A 23669-nucleotide genomic window follows, 5' to 3' on the forward strand; every position below is an offset into this window, starting at 1 on the left:
AATGGGGGCGGGGAGGGAGAAAGAGGCAAGGGGGAGAAGAAACTCTGGATGGAGAAACAGGGACGGGAGGGAGAAACGGGGATGAGAGGGTGGGTGGAAGGGATCGTACACAGATATTCAATATCACATAAAGCACACACGCATTTTTCTATTATTATACATTTGAAATAAACGACTACTCTGAACTCAACCCCAAAATCGTGGTTTTTTGCCTTTCAAGTGCTCCGAAACAGCATGTTTGCAGCGCCCACATTATACAAAGCCACTGTGCTCTAGAAGTAGGGGTGAACGGAGGTGAATGAAGACTTAAGTTCCCATTATGTACTAGGCTCTCTAAATAAAGGTCCAGGAGAGGAACTTTGTGCCCAGATGACAATTGTCTACGTCACAGACTACAACGTATGTCCCGATGATATAGTGTTTATCGGAATAAGATTTGCCTAGACAGCTCTGCAAGACATTGAACAGCGAGGCAACAGTGTTTAAAAAGATAAGAAGTCTGTGGGAGTGTCATGCCTCTGTAAACTGACCCTGCATGCATTAGTCAATTCAATTCAAAGATAGCTTTATTCGGTATTTGACAAACACCATATAAGCAAACATTACAAAAATACAATTAAAACAACGTTATTTAAACATTTACATACTAAAAGGTGGTAGAAGGGTCGAGGTAAATATGACATATTTATGTATTATATGATGTTATTAGGCACAAAATAATACTTCTACAAACCCTCAACCTACAACCTACTAATCGCTTCTCATAGACCCTCTACATTTTATAATAAACGACAGGAATTTTATCATCACTTCAATTGTACATTCGTCTTGCAGCAGATACAATCTAAGGAGAGCTGCTTTACAGCTTCTCAAGCCCCACAGTTTTAACAGAGGCAATAGATGTTTTTTCCTACCCCATTGATAGTACTTGCAGAACAGTATGCAATGTATGTTAGACTGAGTGGCTATTCCGTCACACGGGCAATTAATCATTTTCACTGACCAATCATTCGGTATAGGGAACGTTATTAACCTGAAGAAACAGTCTGTCCTCAGACGAGCCAACAGCATTCTATGGTAAGGGGAGATATTTGGCGCCAGATAAGGATGTAAACCATGTTCATGCAAAATCTGGCGGTGGGCTATAATGGTAGATTTATTCCCATCTAAATAGTATCTCCTCTCCTCCAATAGGCCAAGACACGTCTCTTTTAGTGCTTTTTTGGGGAATTGGGCGCATGATATTGGGTCTGAAAAGAGTTCTGGGCTGCCGATGGAGTTCAGGAGTTTTTTAACGTAGGCTAGCCAAGGTTGTTTAGCGCCATTTCCTTGCTGCAGGCAATCCTGAATTACCTCCCTGTTAAAGGTTGTGTCCTCGCATGTCCAGATCTTATGCCACAACATAACTGGCGCTATCTTTATAATATCACTGATGTGAGATCTGTCCAGTTCGTTGTGGCAGATAGTAGTAGATGTGGAACGCGGGACTCCTAAGAGGTGCCTCAGGAAGGCATTCTCCACCCTTTGAATTTCGGAACTATCTGCAAGTCCCCAAATCCCCGCCCCGTAAACAGCTGTGGACACACATTTAGCTGCATAGATCTTAAGTAGTGTGTCTACCGGTTTCCCGCCCAATTTTTTGGCAAATTGCTTAACCGCCCCTATTGCGCGAGCAAAAGCCAGGTTTCGGGAGGTAACCGCTGCAGACCATGTCCCCCTATTATTAAAAATGATACCCAAGTAGGAAAAAGTTTTCGACATCGCTATCTTTGAATTATTAACAAAGGTGTTGCAGTCTGGTACTTTTTTTCTCGTTGTGCATGACATCGTGAAAGTTTTCCCCACATTTATTATAAGGCCTCTAGAGCTCATGAAAGTTGCAAAGCCTGTTAGTGCCTTTTGGAGTCCCCGCTGAGTGCGGGCCATGATCACCGCATCATCAGCGTATAGCAATAACGGGACTGCGAGTCCATTTATCTTGGGGTAATCCACCTCCAGGTCATTCATCGAGTCTGCTACCTCGTTTATATACAAATTAAATAAAAACGGTGCAAGGATGCAGCCCTGGCGAACGCCCTTTGCAATTGGGAATTTTCTGGTTTGCTCGCCGTTACTGCCATATCTCACCGTAGCTCCTGCATCTCTGTAAAGTTCCTGGATAAAAGTTAGGATGTTTTTATCTATCCCCATGTTTGTCAGGGTTTTCCACAGGGTTCCATGATCCAGACAATCGAAAGCCGAAGTTAAATCGACAAATGTCAGGAACAAGTTCCCTTTTTTTGATCCAATATATTTGTTTATTATAAGGGACAGGTTTAAACCCTGCTCTATGGTTCCCACCCCCGACTTAAAACCATATTGAAATTTTGAGAGTATCCCGTTAGTCTTGGACCAAGTTTGTAGTTTGGTTAGTAACACCCTGCCAGCAACCTTCATCAAGTTATCTAACAGAGAAATTGGGCGATAACATTTTGGGTCTTGTCTATCTCCTTTTTTAAATATTGGAATGACTATCGCTTCCTTCCATGTTTTAGGGAAACCCAATTTAGTGTAAGCATTTAGAACATTTGCCAGTAGGGGTGCCCAGAGATCTACGTTCCCTTTAAATAGATCAATGGGTACGCCATCAGGCCCTGGAGCTTTTAGGCTTGCACTCTGGGAAATCGCTTGTTCCAGGTCTGCAGGGGTGAACATTACTTTTAATGGGAAATTTCCCTGTGGTTGTAAAAGGATCTCCCTCCCCTCAGCCAACTCCTCTTGTGAGGTCAACATAAGAAAGTCTTTCTTGTAAAGTGCAGTAAAATGCTTGACCCAAACATCTTCAGCTATGCCAATTTCCATGGAATCTACCTTCCTATCTAGAAAAAAGGGGGCATTTACCTCTTTCCAGAAGGACGTATTATCCCTTAGTGCGCTTGCCTTTATCAAGGCTTCCCAAGCTGCATTTTTGAGTTCTTTCTTTCTTGTCAGGAGAGTCAGCTTATAAGCTTGTCTAGCCTCCTTGACTTGTCTGCTATCCCTGGGTATAGTCTTTAAAGCCTGTAAGAGTGTTTTATGCGCACTTGTGCAGGCTCGGTTAAACCAGCCATATGTTCTCGTTTCCTCCCTTACCTTTAATTTTTTAGTTAGTTTGGCGTTTATTTCTGCTTTGATCTCATCAAATGCCTGTATTATTTGTTCTGGGTTAGTGCTTGGTTCCAGGCAGGTGTTAAATTGACTAGTTTCTTTCTGTAATAGATCTTTCAGAAAGTTCGTGGGTTCAATTTTTGCCCATTTAATGGCATAGCCATTTTTCCTGGCCAGTGCCACTGAACGGCCATGCAATATATCCGTGGTGCTTATTTTTTTTTCGTGCCCCATTTCCCTAATTTAAGGGAAGTGCTAATGGGAAAGTGGTCACTTATTGCTAGGCCCTCCGTTTCAAACCCGCCCACCCAACCTTGGTTCCTATTTGAGACCAGGATAAAGTCTATTACAGTACCTGCCCCATGACCAAAAAAGGTTGTTTGAAACACTACGGGTGGCTGGCAAAGTTCATTTGCAAAAGCCAGATCCCATTCATGCATGAATTGATTTAGCAGATTTCCCGCTAGGGAATGTTCAAAATGTGTGGTGGGATCCCCTTGTGAGTCAAAAATGCCACATTTTTTTGTTTGGCTATAGGGACATAAATGACAATTAAAATCCCCTGCTATGAGTATGCAGTCTGCCGCCTGACCGCCTTTGGTTAGCAATGAATCCAGTTCCGCTATTAGAGTTTTTACCTCTACTTTTGGCATATTATTATAAAGGTTTATCAGAAAAAAGGAGCGCCTATTTAATTTAAAAGACAATCCTAGTAATGAACTCCCTACACCTGCTTTTGGCCCATTTGCCTCGTACATATTCTGTTCTATGTTACAGAGGTTAGAGGTAAAAATACACAGTCCCCCCGAACCCCTGCCTCGGTTACCCTGGATCGAGGGAACGTAGAAAGTGCTAAAACCCTCTACTGATGTCTCATATGGATCCCAACACTCCTGTAGGCAGACTATATCCTGCTTTTCCATGAAAGTTAGAAATAGCTGGTCACGCGCTTTTTTTGTCTACGTCACAGACTACAACGTATGTCCCGATGATATAGTGTTTATCGGAATAAGATTTGCCTAGACAGCTCTGCAAGACATTGAACAGCGAGGCAACAGTGTTTAAAAAGATAAGAAGTCTGTGGGAGTGTCATGCCTCTGTAAACTGACCCTGCATGCATTAGTCATTAAGCATCTTTTAGCGGAGATCGGCTCCTCTGGCGGGCTCCCTACTCTAATGGCCCAGGAAGCCTCCTTTTGTCCTTGCTCAGCGGTAGCTTCAGTTGTGCTCAGGGACAAGAGTCAGACTGGGTCACATACACGAGGCTTTCTGTAATGTAACTGGCGCTCACTTAAAGTGCTCAAATACCTTTGGGTCGATTTTGCGATAGATAAAACTGGAAATCCTTTGTCTGCTAAACTGGGCACTCTAAGAACCAGTGGGATTAGTTTTGGAGCGCTCTATAAAAGTGAACTTTGATATTGAGAATGCAGCAACAACTTATTCTGAGGATTTTCTAGCTATTGTCCTAAATCAGCAGAATCTTGAACACGGATGTTGTAGATGAAGAATTAAACTCACCAAATTCCACTACAATCATTTGAGGATCAAGTCTAATGGAGTAACCTACCCTAAGGATCACACTTTAATTATCCAACCCTTAATGTGAGCCATTTAAAGAGTTCTTCCTGTAAGAGAGTGGGAGGTTTCGTGTACCTCTTTTGATTTCTGGGTGACCTTGGAGACATGGTCACTTATGCTAGGCATCACATAGTATCGCACATCGACATAATCCAAGTACTCTTGGAATCGGGAGATCAGAAGAGACGAATCTTTGTGTATCGGCAGAAGACCATCAACAACCAACTGCAGAAGAGATAAAAACAAACAGAATGAAAGGCTGTGTCGGACCTGAATGAAACAACCAATTTTAACCGATATGTTATCCTATGGACAGATCGCTGTGAAAGATCTATGCAGATCTCATTCCTTGAAAACAATTTCAGTGAAATCACGCACTCTTCATGAGATGTAAACTACATGATGAATAAAGGGATCATGCAATATTCTTCTGGGATGCTCATCATCACTCCGTGAGACATGGAAATGGGCTTTGGGGGCTCAATAGAAAGAATTGTTTTTTTTTTTTTAGTATAATCCTTATTTTGCTAAGACTTTATACATTTTCCAACAATAAAAGTAAACAAAATATTGCTGTATATACCTCTTTAAAATTGCATGCATTTGAAAGAATGTAATTTACCACCATTTACCACTGGCCCCACATTCAGCAAAATGTGCACTGAAAGCATTGCTGAATGCAATATGTTTTGTAACCCTCCTCTATCTCAGTCTGTGAATCAAAATGGCGTTCTTTCTAATAACTAGAGGAAGCTTTCTTCTTAAATGTTGCTGTTTCTTGCGTTCTTCCTGCCTGAAATCAGTGGCTATTTATTTCATAAGTGTCATTGTATTATGTGTAACTAGATTTATATTGTCACAGGAGATGACATTAGGGCAAAAGGGGACTAATCATTATTAATTTAGAGGATGGTGATTGTTAATTTTGCATTGTATTTTGCAATGTGTTTTGCTGAGCCTATGTAACATTTTGTTCACCTCATGCCCACTGTGATTTTTACTGTGTATTTTCCTATAAAAGAGTTCTCATTTTGGAGGTGATGCTTATAGAGCAGACTCACACTGATGTATTTGATACTCTGAACATAGAAAATGTACAATTCGATTTCCCTACATATGATTTATGAATATATGCATTTTCCCTGATTTTGACACCAACCATGTTTTGCGTTCTGTAAGGAACTTAAATCTTATAATAAACCTTAATATTTTCAAATTTTTACCTGGTCTCAAGAATGAGTATTTGAAATATTATTGTATTTGATTAGGTGACAATCCAATCTACTTAGGGGCACATATTATCCTCCTATATTCTTGAGGATGACAGTGTCCCCGATCCTGGGTTAGCGCTTCATCTTAAGTATATTTGATGAGACAGCGTCATTTTTGTTGCCTGCCAGTGTCTCGCTTGTTCTCTAGAGCTCTGCTGTCCCCAGCACTTGATGGTAGTGCTGTGACCGGTTACTTCCAGGCCCTCTGCAGCGCTGAACTCTGGTACTTCTAGGGTCTCTGGCAGTGCAGAGCTCTGGTGGAGGTGGAAGGTTGTGCTGCGCATTGGTTCTGGTAGTGTGGCAGCCACTAATGGTAGCTGTAGGAGGCCAGGCAGCTGACCTTTAACACAGAGGAACAGAGCAGCTTCAAAATGTACCCCAAGAGGAGGAGAACAAGATTAATGCGCACCTTGTGGCACACAAAAAGGCTGCAGTTCATCCTCTAAATATGGATTTATGAAACTGATCGCGAGACCCAATATAAGTGCACCCTTTTCTGAAATTCTAATGAGTGTCCTGGAAGAAAAAGGTAATACAACCCCTCATGTTAGGACGCTTCACAAATACTGGAAGAATGCAGTGATAAAAAATGAGAGGTACTATTGGTAATAAGGACATTAAATGCATATGTGATATAAAAAAAATGCACTAACCACCTGACAAGTACCAAAGTCACTCAACTCATTGGGATCATAACCTGTTACTATTGGTCTTTATAAAGAAATCTGTAGCAAATTGCATTATACTGCTATGTTATCTTACATGCTGTGTCTACGTAAGGAATACACCTTTTTCATCCAACATTCATACATCAAGAAAAGACGTTCAGACTTACAAAACACTGACTGGAGTGCAAGTGAAAACTGATATCACCAAGAAGATACAAACAAGAGTGTTAATAAAGCTGCGACAAAGTGCCAGCTAATGAAACACCCTCTCCTACACCAAACTTAAACACACCACTGAAAAGAGGGTTTCTACATTCAGCATGTGTCCAAGGCAGGGAGATAGATATTCTCGAGCTGCTGTAGAAGCATGGATATGTCTACGCAACAGAGATATTTTTTGAGTGTCAGTATTTCTGAGCACTGTAGAAAATGACATTTTTGTAATAACACTGTATAAATATTATGGAGCGGATGATCGGACTCATAAGGAAGCAGGTCTATTCCAACAAACAGGTTAAAAATAAATACATCAAGAGAATAAGCGACTACCTGAGGAATTCATCGTTGCAACTCATACAGCCCAGAGACCCGCACCTTGACCATCAAGCTTACCTTCAAAAGCTCCCGCGGAAAGTGACAGTGGTGCTCCAACCTTGCTTTCTGCAAAGGATACTTCCCTTCCAACTGTACAAACTTCATCAGGGTGCACAGGGCCAATTCCTTTGAGAGCAGAAGCAAGAGAAAGGAAAATAACAGGATCTTAGATTGCTTGTTTTGAGGAGTTCCTAACGCTACTCGCACCTCCGCAGTAAAGGACATCCTAGTAGCACGCACATAGAAGGTCTGATCAGTCCTACCCCTAATTGCACCAAAATGCAAAACCGACCACACCAGCCCCATGAACCTGGCTCATGAACAGTCACTTCGGGGATATGTCAAAATCAGAAAAAAATATTTCTGCAGATATCACATGTACTCTGATCATACATTTTATCTTCTAAAAAGCAGGTCAAAAGTTAGCTAAAATAGACATGGCACAAACAAACGCCAATGGAAAAAATAGTGACTATGATTGAATGCGTTGTAATTTCTTGGACTGATTCACTTAACAAGAAAGCCAACTTAAGCACAAATGGAATATCTCATGTTCAGAGCCCTCAAAAATTGTACCACAAAAACTCTTAATATTCAGACACACCTGTACTTGAAACGAATTGTGGTCCAAAAGATCCGTCAGGGAGGCCACACAGCTGTTATATCTATGTCTCACCCACATCTTGTACTTGTCTTCTGCACTGCAGGAAGCTGAAAGCAACGAAGCAAAATAAGACTCAAATAAATGTAACACTTATATGTTTAAACTACAGAAGAAAAAAAATAGTACATCATTCACAATAAGTACCCGGGTCCAAATTCAGACTATTAATTCCCCTTCACCTCAACACTGAGCACTGAATTGTGCGATTTAGCATAACCCTAAAAAGCCAGTGAATAGACCATCTCTACTCCCTTCTCCCAAAAAAAGGAAGGTGCCAGGAAGGGAAGAAGGCGAGGGAGACCAACATCCAGATTGCTTTCATTTGGGGCATAGAACAGGAGTGCGGAATCCTGGCAACGTCTCTCAATACATCACTGGCTGAAAAAAATAAATGTCATACAACGAGAAACTACGAGACATGGCAGAGTCCCAAGCTTACTTCTATAGTGTTACTTCTAGGGATGGAGCAGAAATCAGACTTGAGGAGTTCACAAAAAACTGTATTCTTGCAAGTCCAAGACAGTCGCATATACCCAGGACACATTCAATGAACAAAAGCAGCCGGAAACATTTTAGAGACGTAAATGGTGCTCAAACCTACATTTGTGAAACAAACGTTTATCTTCCCCACAAGGAAATATATTTTCCTGCAAAGAAACCTATTTTAAATCACCCCCGCTAGTGGGATAAACGTCGTAATGCTGTGCTATCCTGCCATTACAGTTTCTCCGGGTTTTTTTATCAACCCATTATTAATATAAATATTATAACATCAATTATCTTTGAAACTCATAATATCCATACAATTGCATTACCATTCCACATACAAAAAATAAAAGGTGAAAAGAGAAAATTATATGAACAGTTCAGCTATTTTTAATACATCTTTCATAATACATCCATATCTTGTTAAACTTCTTAAATACACCGATTTTTTCTGCATACATTTTCTATGTGTTGTATACTTTTTGCAGTTTGTCTAGCCAGGCAAATAAGGGCAGAGGGGTTTTTCACTGCCAATGGGTGGTAATTACTGATCTTGTTATAAGAATTTCAGTACACAACTGTCACGTTATTGGTTAGAGTCTAACTTCCAAGTATTCGGTTCATCCTAACAAATCGAAATTGCATCTGGAAGTATCTGAATTTCTAGACAATGCATTACCGGACTACAAATCTTTAGTCCAAAGTTCTTTAAGGTGCGGACATGTCCAAATCATATGCATCTAATTGACAGGTTCAGGAAATCTTGGGCAAATCATCTGAAATAATAGGGTTACTTTCATGGCGAAAGGAAGGGGCAAAATACAGTACCCACAGGCCAAATAATGGCATTATTTTGAAGTTTGCACCATGCAAGGCAGTGGGTTGTGCTCTGAGGCTTCTTTTCATACTGCATATTTAAATGTCAATGAGATTTCATAGAGCCATTTTAAAAAATGCAATAAACGGTTTATTTTTGAGAGTGTGTAAAAAACAGACCTAGTAGCCTACCCCCTTTTTGGAATATGCATTCTTTATAATTTTTCTATTTCCAGTATTGATAGATTGGATATTAATCCATTAATCTGTCTGGAAGCAAACTGATACCACATCTTATTATTATTTACTTTGCCCCTTACAGTTTCTCATCAGATGAGACTTTCCCTAGGCCGATTTCTTTTAAGCCTTTTAACTCATTAGAAGGCATTTCTGAATGGATACTGGTCAAAGCGGATACAGAATGAATTCTAGGTAAATATTAAAGAGAGGGAGAATTGTTTTTGCCTTGTTTTAAAGATGACTAAGAGGCTGAATTGTTTATGTTTGCAGTTAAAAATCCACTGTATTTTTTGTGGCAGGATAACACCTCCTTAAGAAAGGAGGTCGCATGTTATATTTCAAGTGTTGCAAAGTCATCCTTGTGTCCTGGGCACCCCCAATTCTTTGCTGCCTGGTGGTAACGGACTACGACTGTCCCTGGGCTCTGCCTAACCAGGCCCAGCACCAGTGCTATGCTGAAAACACACTTAGAATACAGTGAAAACACTTACATACACTAAGGTACATTATGGGTTAGGGTGCCCCTGTGATCGGCATGACCACCCCTATATGGCCCTAGTATATAATAGGGAAGGGGGCTCAAAACTACCTTTAAGTCCCTAGTATATAATAGGACCTGGGAGTTTAGAGGCCAGCAGCCCTTTCTGCACTTGCATGTGTGCACTGCTGAGGCCTGAGGTCAGTTAAAAAGCAGCCCTGTGTTGCAGGACTGCCTTTAACAGGTCAATTGTGTTAAAACTCGGTTTTGGTGTTTGGGGCACTAACAAATTAATAAACTACAATATTCTGGAATATTAGGTACCCCCAGGGTCTCCCCTAGGTGTCCCAGTGGTGGAGGGTCAGATACTTACAAGGAGGACTCTTATAAAATAGATTTTATATGCCCTGGACTTAGTGAAATTGCACATTTCACTTTTCACATCGTAGCAAGGTGCTTCCCAAAATCGATATGCAATATTTTTACTAATTTAGAGCCTCTAAAGTCTCTCCTTGGTGTTCCAGGTGTGGGGGCCCTGTAGATATAGGCAGGGTCTTTATAAAAGATGTTTTATAAGCCCTGGCGTTGGAGAAATTGCCCAGTTCATTTTCCCAATTGCAGATCCCCAGCCACATTTATTTAGAGGAGTAGTTTGGTACCAAACGCTCCTGTGTTCAGAGATACCATCATGGTGCTGTGGAACTCGAGTTGTCGAGTTTCCAGTCCATGTACTCTCCATGGCTTCACTGGAACTTACAACATTAGGGAATGTTCCTTAATATTGTAGGGGCATATCTGCTCATGCAGAAATGCCCTCACCTGTAGTATAGTGCACCCTGCCTTACGGCTGTAAGTCCTGCTAGAGGGGTGAATGACTTATACCTTCAGGTAGTGCTGGCTGCTACGGCACCTAGGCAGGGTGCCATGTCGACTTTGTAGTTTTCTACCTCACCGGGGCATTCCAGCTGCAAGTGCAGTGGCATGGTCCCAGTGAGCGGGGCCCAGGGGACCCTCCACAGCTCCCAGGCCCTAGATACCAGGTGTACCACTTACTAGGGACTTACAGGGGGCAGACGTACCAATTGTGGATTTGTTTTAAGGAAGGAGAACTGGCACAGGGAACCTGGATGGCAGGGACCCTGTGCACTACAATCGAAACCACATCAATGTCCAGGCAAAACGTGGGGGTTAATCAGGTCAAAAGAAGCACTGTCCCACAAAAATGTTCCCTCTAACTCAGACTGACACTCCACACAAGTTTACAATAGACATCATTTCAAACGAAGGAATTATTAAAAGTCACTTCTTTATTTACAGCCTTTTTGAATCCTGCAGCAGCATTTCAGGAAAGTGTCCTTGCTCTCCCTGCCAACAAGCCCAAAATGGCACTTCAAAGGGTTCGCAGCAAAAGGGAGAATACATTTCTGTGCCATTTAAATACCAATAAAATTAGCTAGGTAAAATAGACATCATTGATAAGCATTATTGATCGTCCAATCATTGTTGACCGTTCAAAATGTCAAATTAACTGCTAAATGGATCATCACCTTCACCATTTGCTTTTCGGTCACCTTATTTTGATCATCATAGTAACACAAGAAATCAATGCACAAAACAGTCCTAATGCACCAGAAAAAAAACATTGTAATAACCAACTAGCCACTAATCTTGGGTTCGGGAGCAGCGTGCTACTCGTCGAAAAAGCACTTTGGCGCCTCTTCAGGGTTCGTAGGCGCTAATATAAATACAATTTACATAAACAGGTAATATAGAAAACGGATCGGATCGCTAGACGAGTTTCAATTAATTTCAAAGTCGATACAAAAGATTCAGGATTATGGTGTGAGCGCCCTCTCGTGGTTATAAAGCAAAATCTTTGTTTTACAATTAGTAAATATCGGTTTTCTAACGTCCCAATTCAGTATTTACACTAAAATTACAGAGTAACAATTGTGAAAATATAGAAAAGCGTAGATGTTTGTTCAATCTTTTGTTTTGGTTTCAGGCCCAGCCAGTAGTATATCCTCTGGGTTCCTTGCGACATAGATGAGACATTCTCTCACACCGCGTTTGGCATCGGGCAAAAAGTCCATGAACTGCTTTAGATCTCATCCCTTCGCTTCTCCAATATGTCAGCCAGCGGCGGTACTTAAAGCTGTTTCTTCAATAGCCGAGTACGTTCAGAACTACGTGTTTTAGACTGTGTTTTGCTCTCGTAATGTATTTCTTATCAGACGGGAATTCGATAATATAAATCACAATTGCAGTTAGAAAATTAAAAAAGAAAAATATAATTTTTACAGGTGGTCTCACCTGTGTTAAATGTTTTGACTGAACTGCGTACATAGTTGCTCATATGACGATTGTAACATGAAAAAACCTCCGTTAATGGAGGCAGCCAAGTTTGTTTTGGACATTCTAAGTAACTAGTGCACAATTTATCCTTTGAGTTTGGTAAAAAAAAAATTATACATCAAAATAGGATGTTTTGGTACAAGCAAATATTTATCTTGGGTTATAAAACGGCAATGCTGATCAATAATTTATATTTTTGGGTGATCATTATTTTACTGAATGATTAAGCACGCCTTGCTTTGTTAACAGCGTTTCAGTTTTGAGGTATATAATCTTGCTGTAAAAATCTGTGTAAAAGCCACTGATCTAGCTTCCTCAGTAAATTTCACTTGGCAACCACAAACACTCTTTGCTCTCAAAAATTCCACAAATGGTATGCTATCATTCGATTTCTTAGGGTGGTATCAGGCGAGGCTGTGATCGGACGACTAGGGTACATCCCAACTTGTAACCCCCTTACTAATGATGAGTGCCCCAACCCAGGCTATGCTCTTGCTGGGAGTAGCAACAGCTGACATGCACGCCTTTGTGGTTGATAATACCCCCACCGTATATTGTCCAGTAGCCACTTACTGCCCCTGGAACCTCAAGAAAAGATCATCTCACATTCAATAACTAAAGGGGCACGGAGTAGCACACCTTTACCACCCCGAAAAGCAACTCATTCCTGCCTTGGGCTTGAGTACATTTGTCTGTATTTCCAAGGTGGAAAACAACCCACAAAACTATTCCTGTATACCCACAAACATATATTTGCAGCTGTTCACTGCAATATGAAGTCTCACCCCCGCCTGCAACTTCTAGAATCTTCCCCCCGACCTAAAGCTTATAAATGCAACTTTAATAGAGCACTTTGCAAAAGTCAAGTTCCAGTAATCCTTATTCAGAATGTGAAAATTACCCTTGCAAATTATCTTTTTTGAGCACTCGGCTTCCAATGAGCCATGCAAAATACAATTTGCGAATGGGCCCATGATGCTCATTGCATGCTTGTCACAGTAGCCTATCCTTGCAATGGCAGCCGTGTGATAATCAGATACCAGTTTACTATGAATGGCAGAATTAGGAGCACAAATTGAGACAGATCGAACACAAACTCTATCGATGATTTTATCAAAGTCCAACTAGAGATGGTCAGTGGCAGGAGACTGTTAAAAGGATGGAATCGTGCAGCACACAACAGCAAATTACTTCCATGCAACACTGTAATAGCCATTCTGTCTGTGGATCATTGGATTTCAAGGTCTTAAGCTCAGGAACTAAAGAAGAGTAGGTGTAGCAATACTCCGCTTTCTACAAGACTTAAAGGTTGTAGCAGAATGGAGGGCGGAAAACTGTCAAACTGAACTCTGATAAGACAGAGCTGGTGATTTTGGGTGTTGCCTTTTGCCGTTGGACCACTGAAGGGTGGTCGAAGACTCTTTTTCCACGTTCCGTGCCAGGAAGAAGTCCTAGGAATCTAGTGGTAGTATTTGATGAAGATCCTCACTTAAATTAACGAGACGGGAACTACCTGAAGGGCTTAAACATTCTCCCATGCATTTCCAGACTTTCAAGAAGTAATAGGATCTGGATTGGACTAAGAAATACACTGGATTTAGGATTTCCATCTTGTGTTCGCAATCATCTCTATATAGTACAAAATTGTGCAGACCAGGCCTTTGCTGGGTTGACACAGCAAGCTCACATTTCGAACCATTAGTAGACATTGCACTGACTCGAAAGAGAAAAATAGGTATAGTTTTCAAAAGCCTGTGAACTGGATTCAAAACACAGCATGGTCAGGAGCTGGAATCCATAGGGCGGTACTCTCCTGGTATTCTCCGCAGACAGCATCAAGATCTGCAACAGCTACTTTTTACAGGTCTGAAAGATATGAAAAACCCCACAAGGAGGTAGGCCTTTCAACTACCAAGTAACCATTAAGTAGAATTCCCTCCTTCTGGATTTCAGAAGGAAAGACAATCTGCACAAGTTAAAGAAAAAGCTCAAAACTTGGAAATCTACTCAGTAATAATTGTATCAAATAAAATAACCAAAAGGAAAAAAAAGAGAATTAGTAGAGGACTTCCATTTTTGGCTTACACCCGAACTCAACTTTTAGCCACATAACATGGTACAAATAAGATAAAATGAGAAAAGAAATTAAAATTTGAAAAAGAAAATAGAAGTGCAGCTTGACGGTCTTGATGGGACACGATTGCTGTTCTGAAGCAGTTCACAAGGAGGTTTATCAGAGAGGATGCTGCTGCTGCTCCAGTGAAGCAGCCCTGGATCACTGCAGTCTTGTTGAAGTTCTTTCAGAACTCATGACCTGAACCTTTTTATCAGACACATAGTTGGGGAGACTTTAAAGCCAATGATTTGCGCAGTATCCTCAGAGCTATGATCCAAGGAGGTCGATAATTATGATAAGAGACTGTGCTAGTGTACAGCCAAGTGAGCAGCTGCAGCTCTTTCACATAGAAACTGAAATCTAAGATTGGTTAATAAATCCATATTCACACTTTAGCAATAACGAGCCATGAGATTTTTTACTTCAATTAAGCATCTGGCACAACTATTTTGCAAGTCTTCGGCCTAAAGAGGATCCAGCAAAAAGGTGGAGTTGTGGGTTCTTCTCAAGCAAAACTTATTTGAGATCACTTCTTCAGACCCAAACTTTGTCTCTTCCATTCCAGCTACTCTACCTTTACTACCCCATTACCCCCACCTGGGTGTATGCATTACAAAAACAGAACTCCCTTTTGTACATAGAGCAACGCAAAAGTCGAATTAATTATTTCCTGCACTAACCATCTACAGCACAGACATACAGTGATGAAAGCATGAATTACAATCTGTGCGACACGGCTGTTCGAAGAGATACTGACAAGCAGGAGGATAGATCTGATATCAAGAAACATTAGTTAGGTCGGGCGTAACACCCACAGAAGCAAAAGATGAATCATGAGCACTTACCTGCCTTGGTCTCATCGTCCTCCTCAGGCAAATGGCCAACATAGAGCTCACCCCTCTCCAGCATGGTACCGAACAACCTGCTGCATGTTCGAACAGCGCAAAGGAGATCTTCTTCATTCTCAGCCTGGATGGAGAAAAGGACGAAGAAGTATACAATCACATTCAGAACCTGTTAAAACAAACTACTTTGATACTCATTTGATTAAGCAGCAATCGTAGCAGACCAGACATTCAGAGACAACGGTTGTCATCAGCATTTGTGGAATTAAATATCCATTGTGAAGAGAACATGGTACAAGAGGTCACCCTGACTAGGAGTAGAGATCTGAAGTTGTCCTCTGTCAAGTATTAGTAATTCATGCAGCCCGCTTTTCAGTTGCATCTTGGTAGTTGTAGTCACATGCTTACAGTGAGAAAGCCATCTACAAGGACCAGGATGTAAAAGAAACAAGCATTGGCATAGCCAATAGGTCTTGCCTTTGGGACCTTATAAGTGTTTAGCCATGCAACAGTTGATGTTGTTGCACCAAGGATATTGTGCTGGATAACAAAACACTTATAAGGTCCCAAAGGCGAGACCTATTGGCTATGACAACGCTTGCTTAGAAAGTTATGGAGTGGAAGGTAATATTTACTTTGGATGGTAATGAAAAAGGAAAAAAAGCGTTGTTCTATATGTATCCTACGCCCACACCTAGGATACGGTCTGTCTCTTGTGAATCAAGAAATATTGTTACTTTCCATTTTTTGGAGGGGTTAGTCTATTAAATTGAGATTTAAGACTTTTTATTTGACTTGGGCCCTGTGGCCATATTTTATATCAATTTTCCTTTTCAACGCACGTTCAGCCTAGCAGGAAAAAACGACCACCAAAGGGGGATTGTTTATTTATCAATTATGTATTTATGGCTCTTGTCGTGTCACAGAAGCCTTACATTCCGGTGTGATTCCTGCCGCTAAAGCGGCGATAATTTTAATGCCGTCCTTGATAATATGGCCCCATATGACATCAACAGCGGTTTAAATGAGAAACAGGAGTTGTTGGTTCTTCACTGGACCAGAGAGGTCAAAGACTGCAGTGGCACATACACCAACTTCTATGACCTTGAAGTCAAAGGTCCCAAAGTGCAGCTTTCAAGAGTCAAAGACCACAGTGTCACAAGTAACGGTTTGCATGAGTGAAAAGGATCAACCTTATCATTGATCCGCACTACAGCTTTCATGAGTGCGAAGCATAAAGGATCCCAGTACCACACAGTACAGCTTCAGTGTGCATGGGTGTCAAAGCGTGCAGTGGCAAACAAGGCTACTTCTATGAGTGAGGGTAGTTAGGAGCTGTAGTGTGAGTCACAGTAGCTCCCAAACGTGACAGGAGTCACATGAGTGAGGAGTCAAGGGCCCCAATGATGAATGCTACAGATTCAAAGAATCATATCAATGGCCCAGTGACTCACCAGCAGCAGTTTACATGAGTGACAAGAGGGTAAAGGTGACATTCTGAAGCATTCATGAGAAACAGTACAAAGTGACCCAGGAAATACGCAACATTCAAAGGCTCCAATAACAGATGCCACATCTTCGAAGAACGAGCTCAGAGGTCTCAGGGAGACAACTTCACGCATTATGGGGGTAAAAGGTCCCCATGAAACACCACAGTTTCCTTGAGTGACATCATCAGAAGTATACTACGCAAGTGCATATGGTCAAATGCCGCCACTTAACTGAATATAGAACAGTATAGGTGTAGCATTGGGTGTTCCAATTCCATATAAGTGAATGCTGGTGTAAGCTGTGAAATAAAATGGATTAGGATGACCAGACTTTGAAAGCCTAAAACCGGTGCATTATATATACAAATATAGAAGAAGTTCAATTTGAACCGAGGGGGCATGAAACTACCCTCAATCTGTGTTCACTCAACCCTCTCTGAAAACCAGGAAACGTGGAGGAAGAAGAAAAAAAATTAAAAGGGCTTAACACATTATTGATAAAGATCTTAAATTTCCCCAGAACCATAGGCGAGCACATCATTCAATCCAGGTTCTTTTTACTTTGCATCCTTGGACTTGTAGTGACAGCTTTATAATTGGATAAACAGAACTACACGTCGAGATGCAAAGTTGCAGAAATATAGCCTAAAAAACGACTCGTGCATTTATCTTTGAGGGTGGTGAGTTCTGAAATAAATAAGTTACCATCTAAGTGACTCCCAACTCCTGCATGAAGACCCTGCCCCCTAGACCGAACACTAACGATCCAAATGATAGGCACATCGTTGCTTCTATTAGTAATCTATCAATCACAAGCAGGGTCCTCAAGCTTTGTTGATCCACTGACAAGTAGTTTCTCCAGTTCAGGTTTTTTTTTAGGTCTCGCTTGGCTATCGCGTAAGCGATCGCTCAGCGAGACTCTAGTAAGGGGCTCCCAAAAGTGCTCCCAAAAGCAGATTGCATGGCAAGCACGCACACAATCACGAGACTCTAGTAAGGGGCTCCCAAAAGTGCTCCCAAAAGCAGATTGCATGGCAAGCACGCGCACAATCATGTGCATCGTGCCGCCATGCAATTCGTTTGGCATCGTACTTCAAAGGGTCCGCTCACCCGCCTAGAATGCGCTCCCCCGCCCCCGCCAAGCGCGCGCGCCACGCTCCGCTGGGCTTGTCTTGTTCATCTTTTTAAACATTCACGTTATGAGCTTACAAAAGCCTGCATGTTCGAAATCGGTTTCTTTATTTTCAGAGCGAAGGGCTTTACGATGTACGTCTTTAACATTATTTAATGCCAACAGAGCGCGGTCTTTTTACATTTTTGTTTGTTTTTAGGTTGCCATGAGCACATAACTGCGCTGCACGCTAAGCTTTATATTAATAGCAGCGCACATACTTTTTGTAGTACAAGTTAGTACTTTGTTTTGTTTACTTTGCTATTATTCCAGCGGACATAATACAACTGAGCACACTGTCTGATGTCTGATGCTTGCGGATGTCTGATGCCTCTGGATGCCTGATGTCTGATGCTTGTGGATGTCTGATGTCTGATTCCTGATGTGTGATGCTTGTGGATGTTTGATGCCTGATTCCTGATGTGTGATGCTTGTGGATGTTTGATGCCTGATGCCTGTGGATGTGTGATGCCTGATGTCTGATGCTCGATGTTTGATGTCTGATGCTTGTGGATGTTTTATTCCTGATGTCTGATGCTTGTGGCTGTCTGATGCTTGTGGCTGTCTGATGCTTGTGGCTGTCTGATGCTTGTGGCTGTCTGATGCTTGTGGCTGTCTGATGTCTGATGTCTGACACCTGATGTCTGATGCTTGTGAATGTCTGATGCCTGATGTTTGTGAATGTCTGATGCCTGATGTCTGATGCCTGTGGATGTCTGATGCTTGTGGCTGTCTGATGCTTGTGGCTGTCTGATGTCTGATGCTTGTGGATGTCTGATGCATGATGTCTGACATCTGATGTCTGATGCCTGATGCTTGTGGATGTCTGATGCTTGTGGATGTCTGATGCCTGATGCTTGTGAATGTCTGATGCCCGATGTCTGATGCCTTATGCTTGTGGATGTCTGGTGCCTGATGTCTGGTGCTTGTGGATGTCTGATGCCTGATGCTTGTGGATGTCTGATGCGTGTGGATGTGTGTTGCCTGATGTCTGATGCATGATGTCTGATACCTGATGTCTGATACTTGTGGATGTCTGATGCCTGATGTCTGATGCTTGATGCTTGTGGAAGTCTGATGCCTGATGCCCGATGTTTGATGTCTGATGCTTGTGGATGTGTGTTGCCTGATGCATGATGTCTGATGCTTGTGGATGTCTGATGCTTGTGGCTGTCTGATGCCTGATGTTTGTGGATGTCTGATGTATGATGCCTGATGTTTGTGGATGTCCGATGCCTGATTTCTGATGCTTGTGGATGTCTTATGCCTGATGCTTGTGGATGTCTGATGCTTGTGGATGTCTGACACCTGATGTCTGATGCATGATGCCTGATGCCTGTGAATGTCTGATGCCTGATGCTTGTGGATGTCTGATGCCTGATGTTTGTGAATGTCTGATGCCTGATGTTTGTGAATGTCTGATGCCGGATGTCTGATGCCTTATGCTTGTGGATGTCTGGTGCCTGATGTCTGATGCTTGTGGATGTCTGATGTCTGATGCTTGTGGATGCCTGATGTCTGATGCTTGTGGATGCCTGATGTCTGATGCTTGTGGATGTCTGATGCTTGTGGCTGTCTGATGTCTGATGCTTGTGGATGTCTGATGCATGATGTCTGACATCTGATGTCTGATGCATGATGCTTGTGGATGTCTGATGCTTGTGGATGTCTGATGCCTGATGCTTGTGAATGTCTGATGCCTGATGCTTGTGAATGTCTGATGCTTGTGAATGTCTGATGCCCGATGTCTGATGCCTTATGCTTGTGGATGTCTGGTGCCTGATGTCTGGTGCTTGTGGATGTCTGATGCCTGATGCTTGTGGATGTCTGATGCGTGTGGATGTGTGTTGCCTGATGTCTGATGCATGATGTCTGATACTTGTGGATGTCTGATGCCTGATGTCTGATGCTTGATGCTTGTGGAAGTCTGATGCCTGATGCCCGATGTTTGATGTCTGATGCTTGTGGATGTGTGTTGCCTGATGCATGATGTCTGATGCTTGTGGATGTCTGATGCTTGTGGCTGTCTGATGCCTGATGTTTGTGGATGTCTGATGTATGATGCCTGATGTTTGTGGATGTCCGATGCCTGATTTCTGATGCTTGTGGATGTCTTATGCCTGATGCTTGTGGATGTCTGATGCTTGTGGATGTCTGACACCTGATGTCTGATGCATGATGCCTGATGCTTGTGGATGTCTGATGCCTGATGCTTGTGGATGTCTGATGCCTGATGTTTGTGAATGTCTGATGCCTGATGTTTGTGAATGTCTGATGCCGGATGTCTGATGCCTTATGCTTGTGGATGTCTGGTGCCTGATGTCTGATGCTTGTGGATGTCTGATGCTTGTGGATGTCTGATGTCTGATGCTTGTGGATGTCTGATGTCTGATGCTTGTGGAAGTCTGATGCCCGATGTTTGATGTCTGATGCTTGTGGATGTGTGTTGCCTGATGTCTGATGCTTGTGGATGTCTGATTCCTGATGTGTGATGCTTGTGGATGTCTGATGCTTGTGGCTGTCTGATGCCTGATGTTTGTGGATGTCTGATGTATGATGCCTGATGTCTGATGCTTGTGGATGTCCGATGCCTGATGTCTGATGCTTGTGGATGTCTTATGCCTGATGCTTGTGGATGTCTGATGCCTTATGTCTGATACCTGATGTCTGATACCTGATGTCTGATGTCTGATACCTGATGTCTGATACCTGATGTCTGATACCTGATGTCTGATACCTGATGTCTGATACCTGATGCTTGTGGATGTGTGATGCCTGATGTCTGATGCTCGATGTCAGATGCTTGAGGATGTGTGTTGCCTGATGTCTGATGCATGATGTCTGATGCCTGATGTCTGATGCTTGTGGATGTCTGATTTCTGATGTCTGATGCCTGTGGATGTCTGATTTCTGATGTCTGATGCCTGTGGATGTCTGATGCCTGTGGATGTCTGATGCCTGTGGATGTCTGATGCCTGTGGATGTCTGATGCCTGTGGATGTCTGATGCCTGTGGATGTCTGATGCCTGTGGATGTTCTGATGCCTGTGGATGTTCTGATGCCTGTGGATGTTCTGATGCCTGTGGATGTTCTGATGCCTGTGGATGTTCTGATGCCTGTGGATGTCTGATGCCTGTGGATGTCTGATGCTTGTGGATGTCTGGTGCCTGATGCATGTCTGATGCCTGATGCTTGTGGATGTGTGTTGCCTGATGTCTGATGCATGATGTCTGCTACCTGATGTCTGATGCTTGTGGATGTCTGATGCCTGATGCTTGTGGATGTGTGTTGCTTGATGTCTGATGCATGATGTCTGATGCTTGGGGATGTCTGATGCTTGTGGATGTTTGATTCCTGATGCCTGATGCTTGTGGATGTCTGATGCATGATGTCTGAGATGTCTGATGCTTGTGGATGTCTGATGTCTGATGCCTGATTCCTGATGCCTGATGCTTGTGGATGTCTGATGCTTGTGGATGTCTGATGCTTTTGGATGTCTGATGCCTGATGACTGATGTCTGATGCTTGTGGATGTCTGATGCCTGATGTCTGATGCTTGAGGATATCTAATGCCTGATGTATGATGCCTGATGCTTGTGGGTGTCTGATGCCTGATGCTTGTGGATGTCTGATGCTTGTAGATGTCTGATGCAGGTTGTATGATGCTTGTGGATGCCTGATGTCTGATGCTTGTGGATGTCTGACACTTGTGGATGTCTGATGCATGATGTCTGATGCTTATGGATGTCTGATGCTTGTGGATGTCTGATGCTTGTGGATGTCTGATGCTTGTGGATGATGTCTGATGCATGATGTCTTATGCCTGATGGCTGATGTCTGGTGCCTGTGGATGTCTGATGCTTGTTGATGTCTGATGCCTGATGCATGATGTCTGATGCATGATGTCTGATGCATGATGTCTCATGCATGATGTCTCATGCAGGATGTCTCATGCATGATGCTTGTAAATGTCTGATGCCTGATGTCTGATGCTTGTGGATGTCCGATGCCTGATGCTTGTGGATGTCTGATGTCTGATTCCTGATGCTTGTGGATGTCTGATGTCTGATTCCTGATGCTTGTGGATGTCTGATGCCTGATGACTGCTTGTGGATGTCTGATGCTTGTGGATGTCTGATGCCTGATGTCTCATGACTGATGTCTGATGCTTGTGGATGTCTTATGCCTGATGCTTGTGGATGTCTGATGCTTGTGAATAAATTAAAGGCATTGTCATTTACAATACCATTTACAATACCAATAGCTCCAAAACTCGCAGTTGTGAGACCTATTGCATTGCAAATGCTTGTTTTTTTTAACATTCAGGTACTTGTGGTCCTGATTTCTTAATCAACTAAACAATAGCATCACAACTAACAAAATCAATTCATGACTTGATAACCTGCTTCACTTATCGAAACTGGAAGTGCGAAGGCTCAGCACCATGCAAACCAAACCACGTGGGTGCGTTCTTCTTGAAATCATCTCATTTCGCTCATACCCCACACGCCTCCTTTCGATTTATACAGTCAACTGTCGCCCACGAACTGGTCCATCAGCATGGACCTCAACGGGTAACTCTTCTATAAAGAAACTTGTAAGGGGAACCCTTCTCTGTCAATATAATATCAGAAATCAAAAATGGAATTCGGATTTGAATGTTATTTTAGGATTGTATTATTAGAAGGCATATCGAGAATAACTAAAATATATTACTGGGATTAGATTTTTAGATCACGATAGAGCTAACAAGACAACACTCCTACCACACACACACATCAACCTATTATCGAGAACAGACGGATACGTTCTAAACCTCAGTCCTCGTTGGGGTGCACACCAATGTTCAAACAGAATACAACATTTCAATATGGCCGCGGTATTAGCAACTGTAAGGCGGAGCTACGATGCGCACGTATATCCATATCCACGTTTCTAGCATTTACCTGCAGGTACTCCAAGATATCGAAGACGGCGTTGGCGTTCTTCCGGCTCTCCAGCACCGCTTCCAGACTCGTGGCCAGGTTGGTGCGGGTGTCCGCAGCACCAGAACGCCCCCCGGTACGCTTCGCTTTCCTCTCAACGCGCGGCGCCATGCCTAAGGAGACGTACCACGAGAGCAAACAGCGAGCTGGAGCAGTTGCAGGTCACGTGGGCGGAAGTTGCTGTGTCGTCTTAGTCGTGCTTGTCCTGAAACGCAAGAGAAGGCCAACTTTCCTTGAAAAGGAATCCAAACAAAGTCCATCTCATAACGATGATATAGAGAACATATTCGAAGTAGAGCTCAGGATAAAATAGCAGCCATTGGTTCACGAAGGATCGTACTACGGTGTTTAGGTCTTCGAGGGGGGTGAAGGGTCTGATTTATTGTTGTAGGTGTTTCAAGGAGTAGAAGGCACTATTTGCTGAAGCATTAATGTGGTCTTATATGCTCAGGTTTTGTCGAGTGTAATAACTAGAGATTTGACAACATTGGAGATGGAAATTTTGAAGTTCACTTCAGTTAAGTTATCAAGCCAGTTGTGTATGGGATGGGACTTTCCATTAGGATAGATGAGGAGAAGTTCAGTTTTTTGAGGCTTTAGCTTAAGATGGTGTTACATCCTGCTCTTCCTCCCTCTTTGTCCCTCCTTAGTGTTAGTGTCTGCTTGTATATGTCATGTCTCTGTGATGTCATTCATGATTCTACCTGTTGCTGTTCAAGGGATTTATCAGTTACCTGGAGGCTGAGCAGGAGGTTATCTGCTCCCGGTGGGGTTTCTTACCAG

At 42.5% G+C, this 23669-nt stretch overlaps 1 protein-coding gene across 3 annotated transcripts in view; it reads right to left on the reverse strand.

The window, feature by feature from the left end:
- NOC4L (nucleolar complex associated 4 homolog) overlaps positions 1-23088 on the reverse strand; it is a 56940-nt gene extending 33852 nt beyond the window's left edge. The window contains exons 1-5 of one of the 3 annotated variants that reach the window (XM_085634296.1): positions 22848-23088; positions 15241-15364; positions 7845-7951; positions 7259-7366; positions 4783-4932 (exon numbers count right to left, since the gene is read on the reverse strand). In XM_085634296.1, the coding sequence (XP_085490422.1) occupies positions 4783-4932; positions 7259-7366; positions 7845-7951; positions 15241-15364; positions 22848-22997 (639 nt within the window). In that variant the 5' untranslated portion in view covers positions 22998-23088. Of the gene's footprint in view, positions 1-4782; positions 4933-7258; positions 7367-7844; positions 7952-15240; positions 15365-22303; positions 22693-22847 lie in introns of those variants that run through there. The other 2 variants (XM_085634298.1, XM_085634297.1) reach the window with 2 other exon arrangements.
- Between the last annotated feature and the right edge of the window lie 581 nt (positions 23089-23669).

This window comes from Triturus cristatus, chromosome 11 (assembly GCF_964204655.1).
Source record: "Triturus cristatus chromosome 11, aTriCri1.1, whole genome shotgun sequence".
Taxonomy (NCBI): domain Eukaryota; kingdom Metazoa; phylum Chordata; class Amphibia; order Caudata; family Salamandridae; genus Triturus; species Triturus cristatus.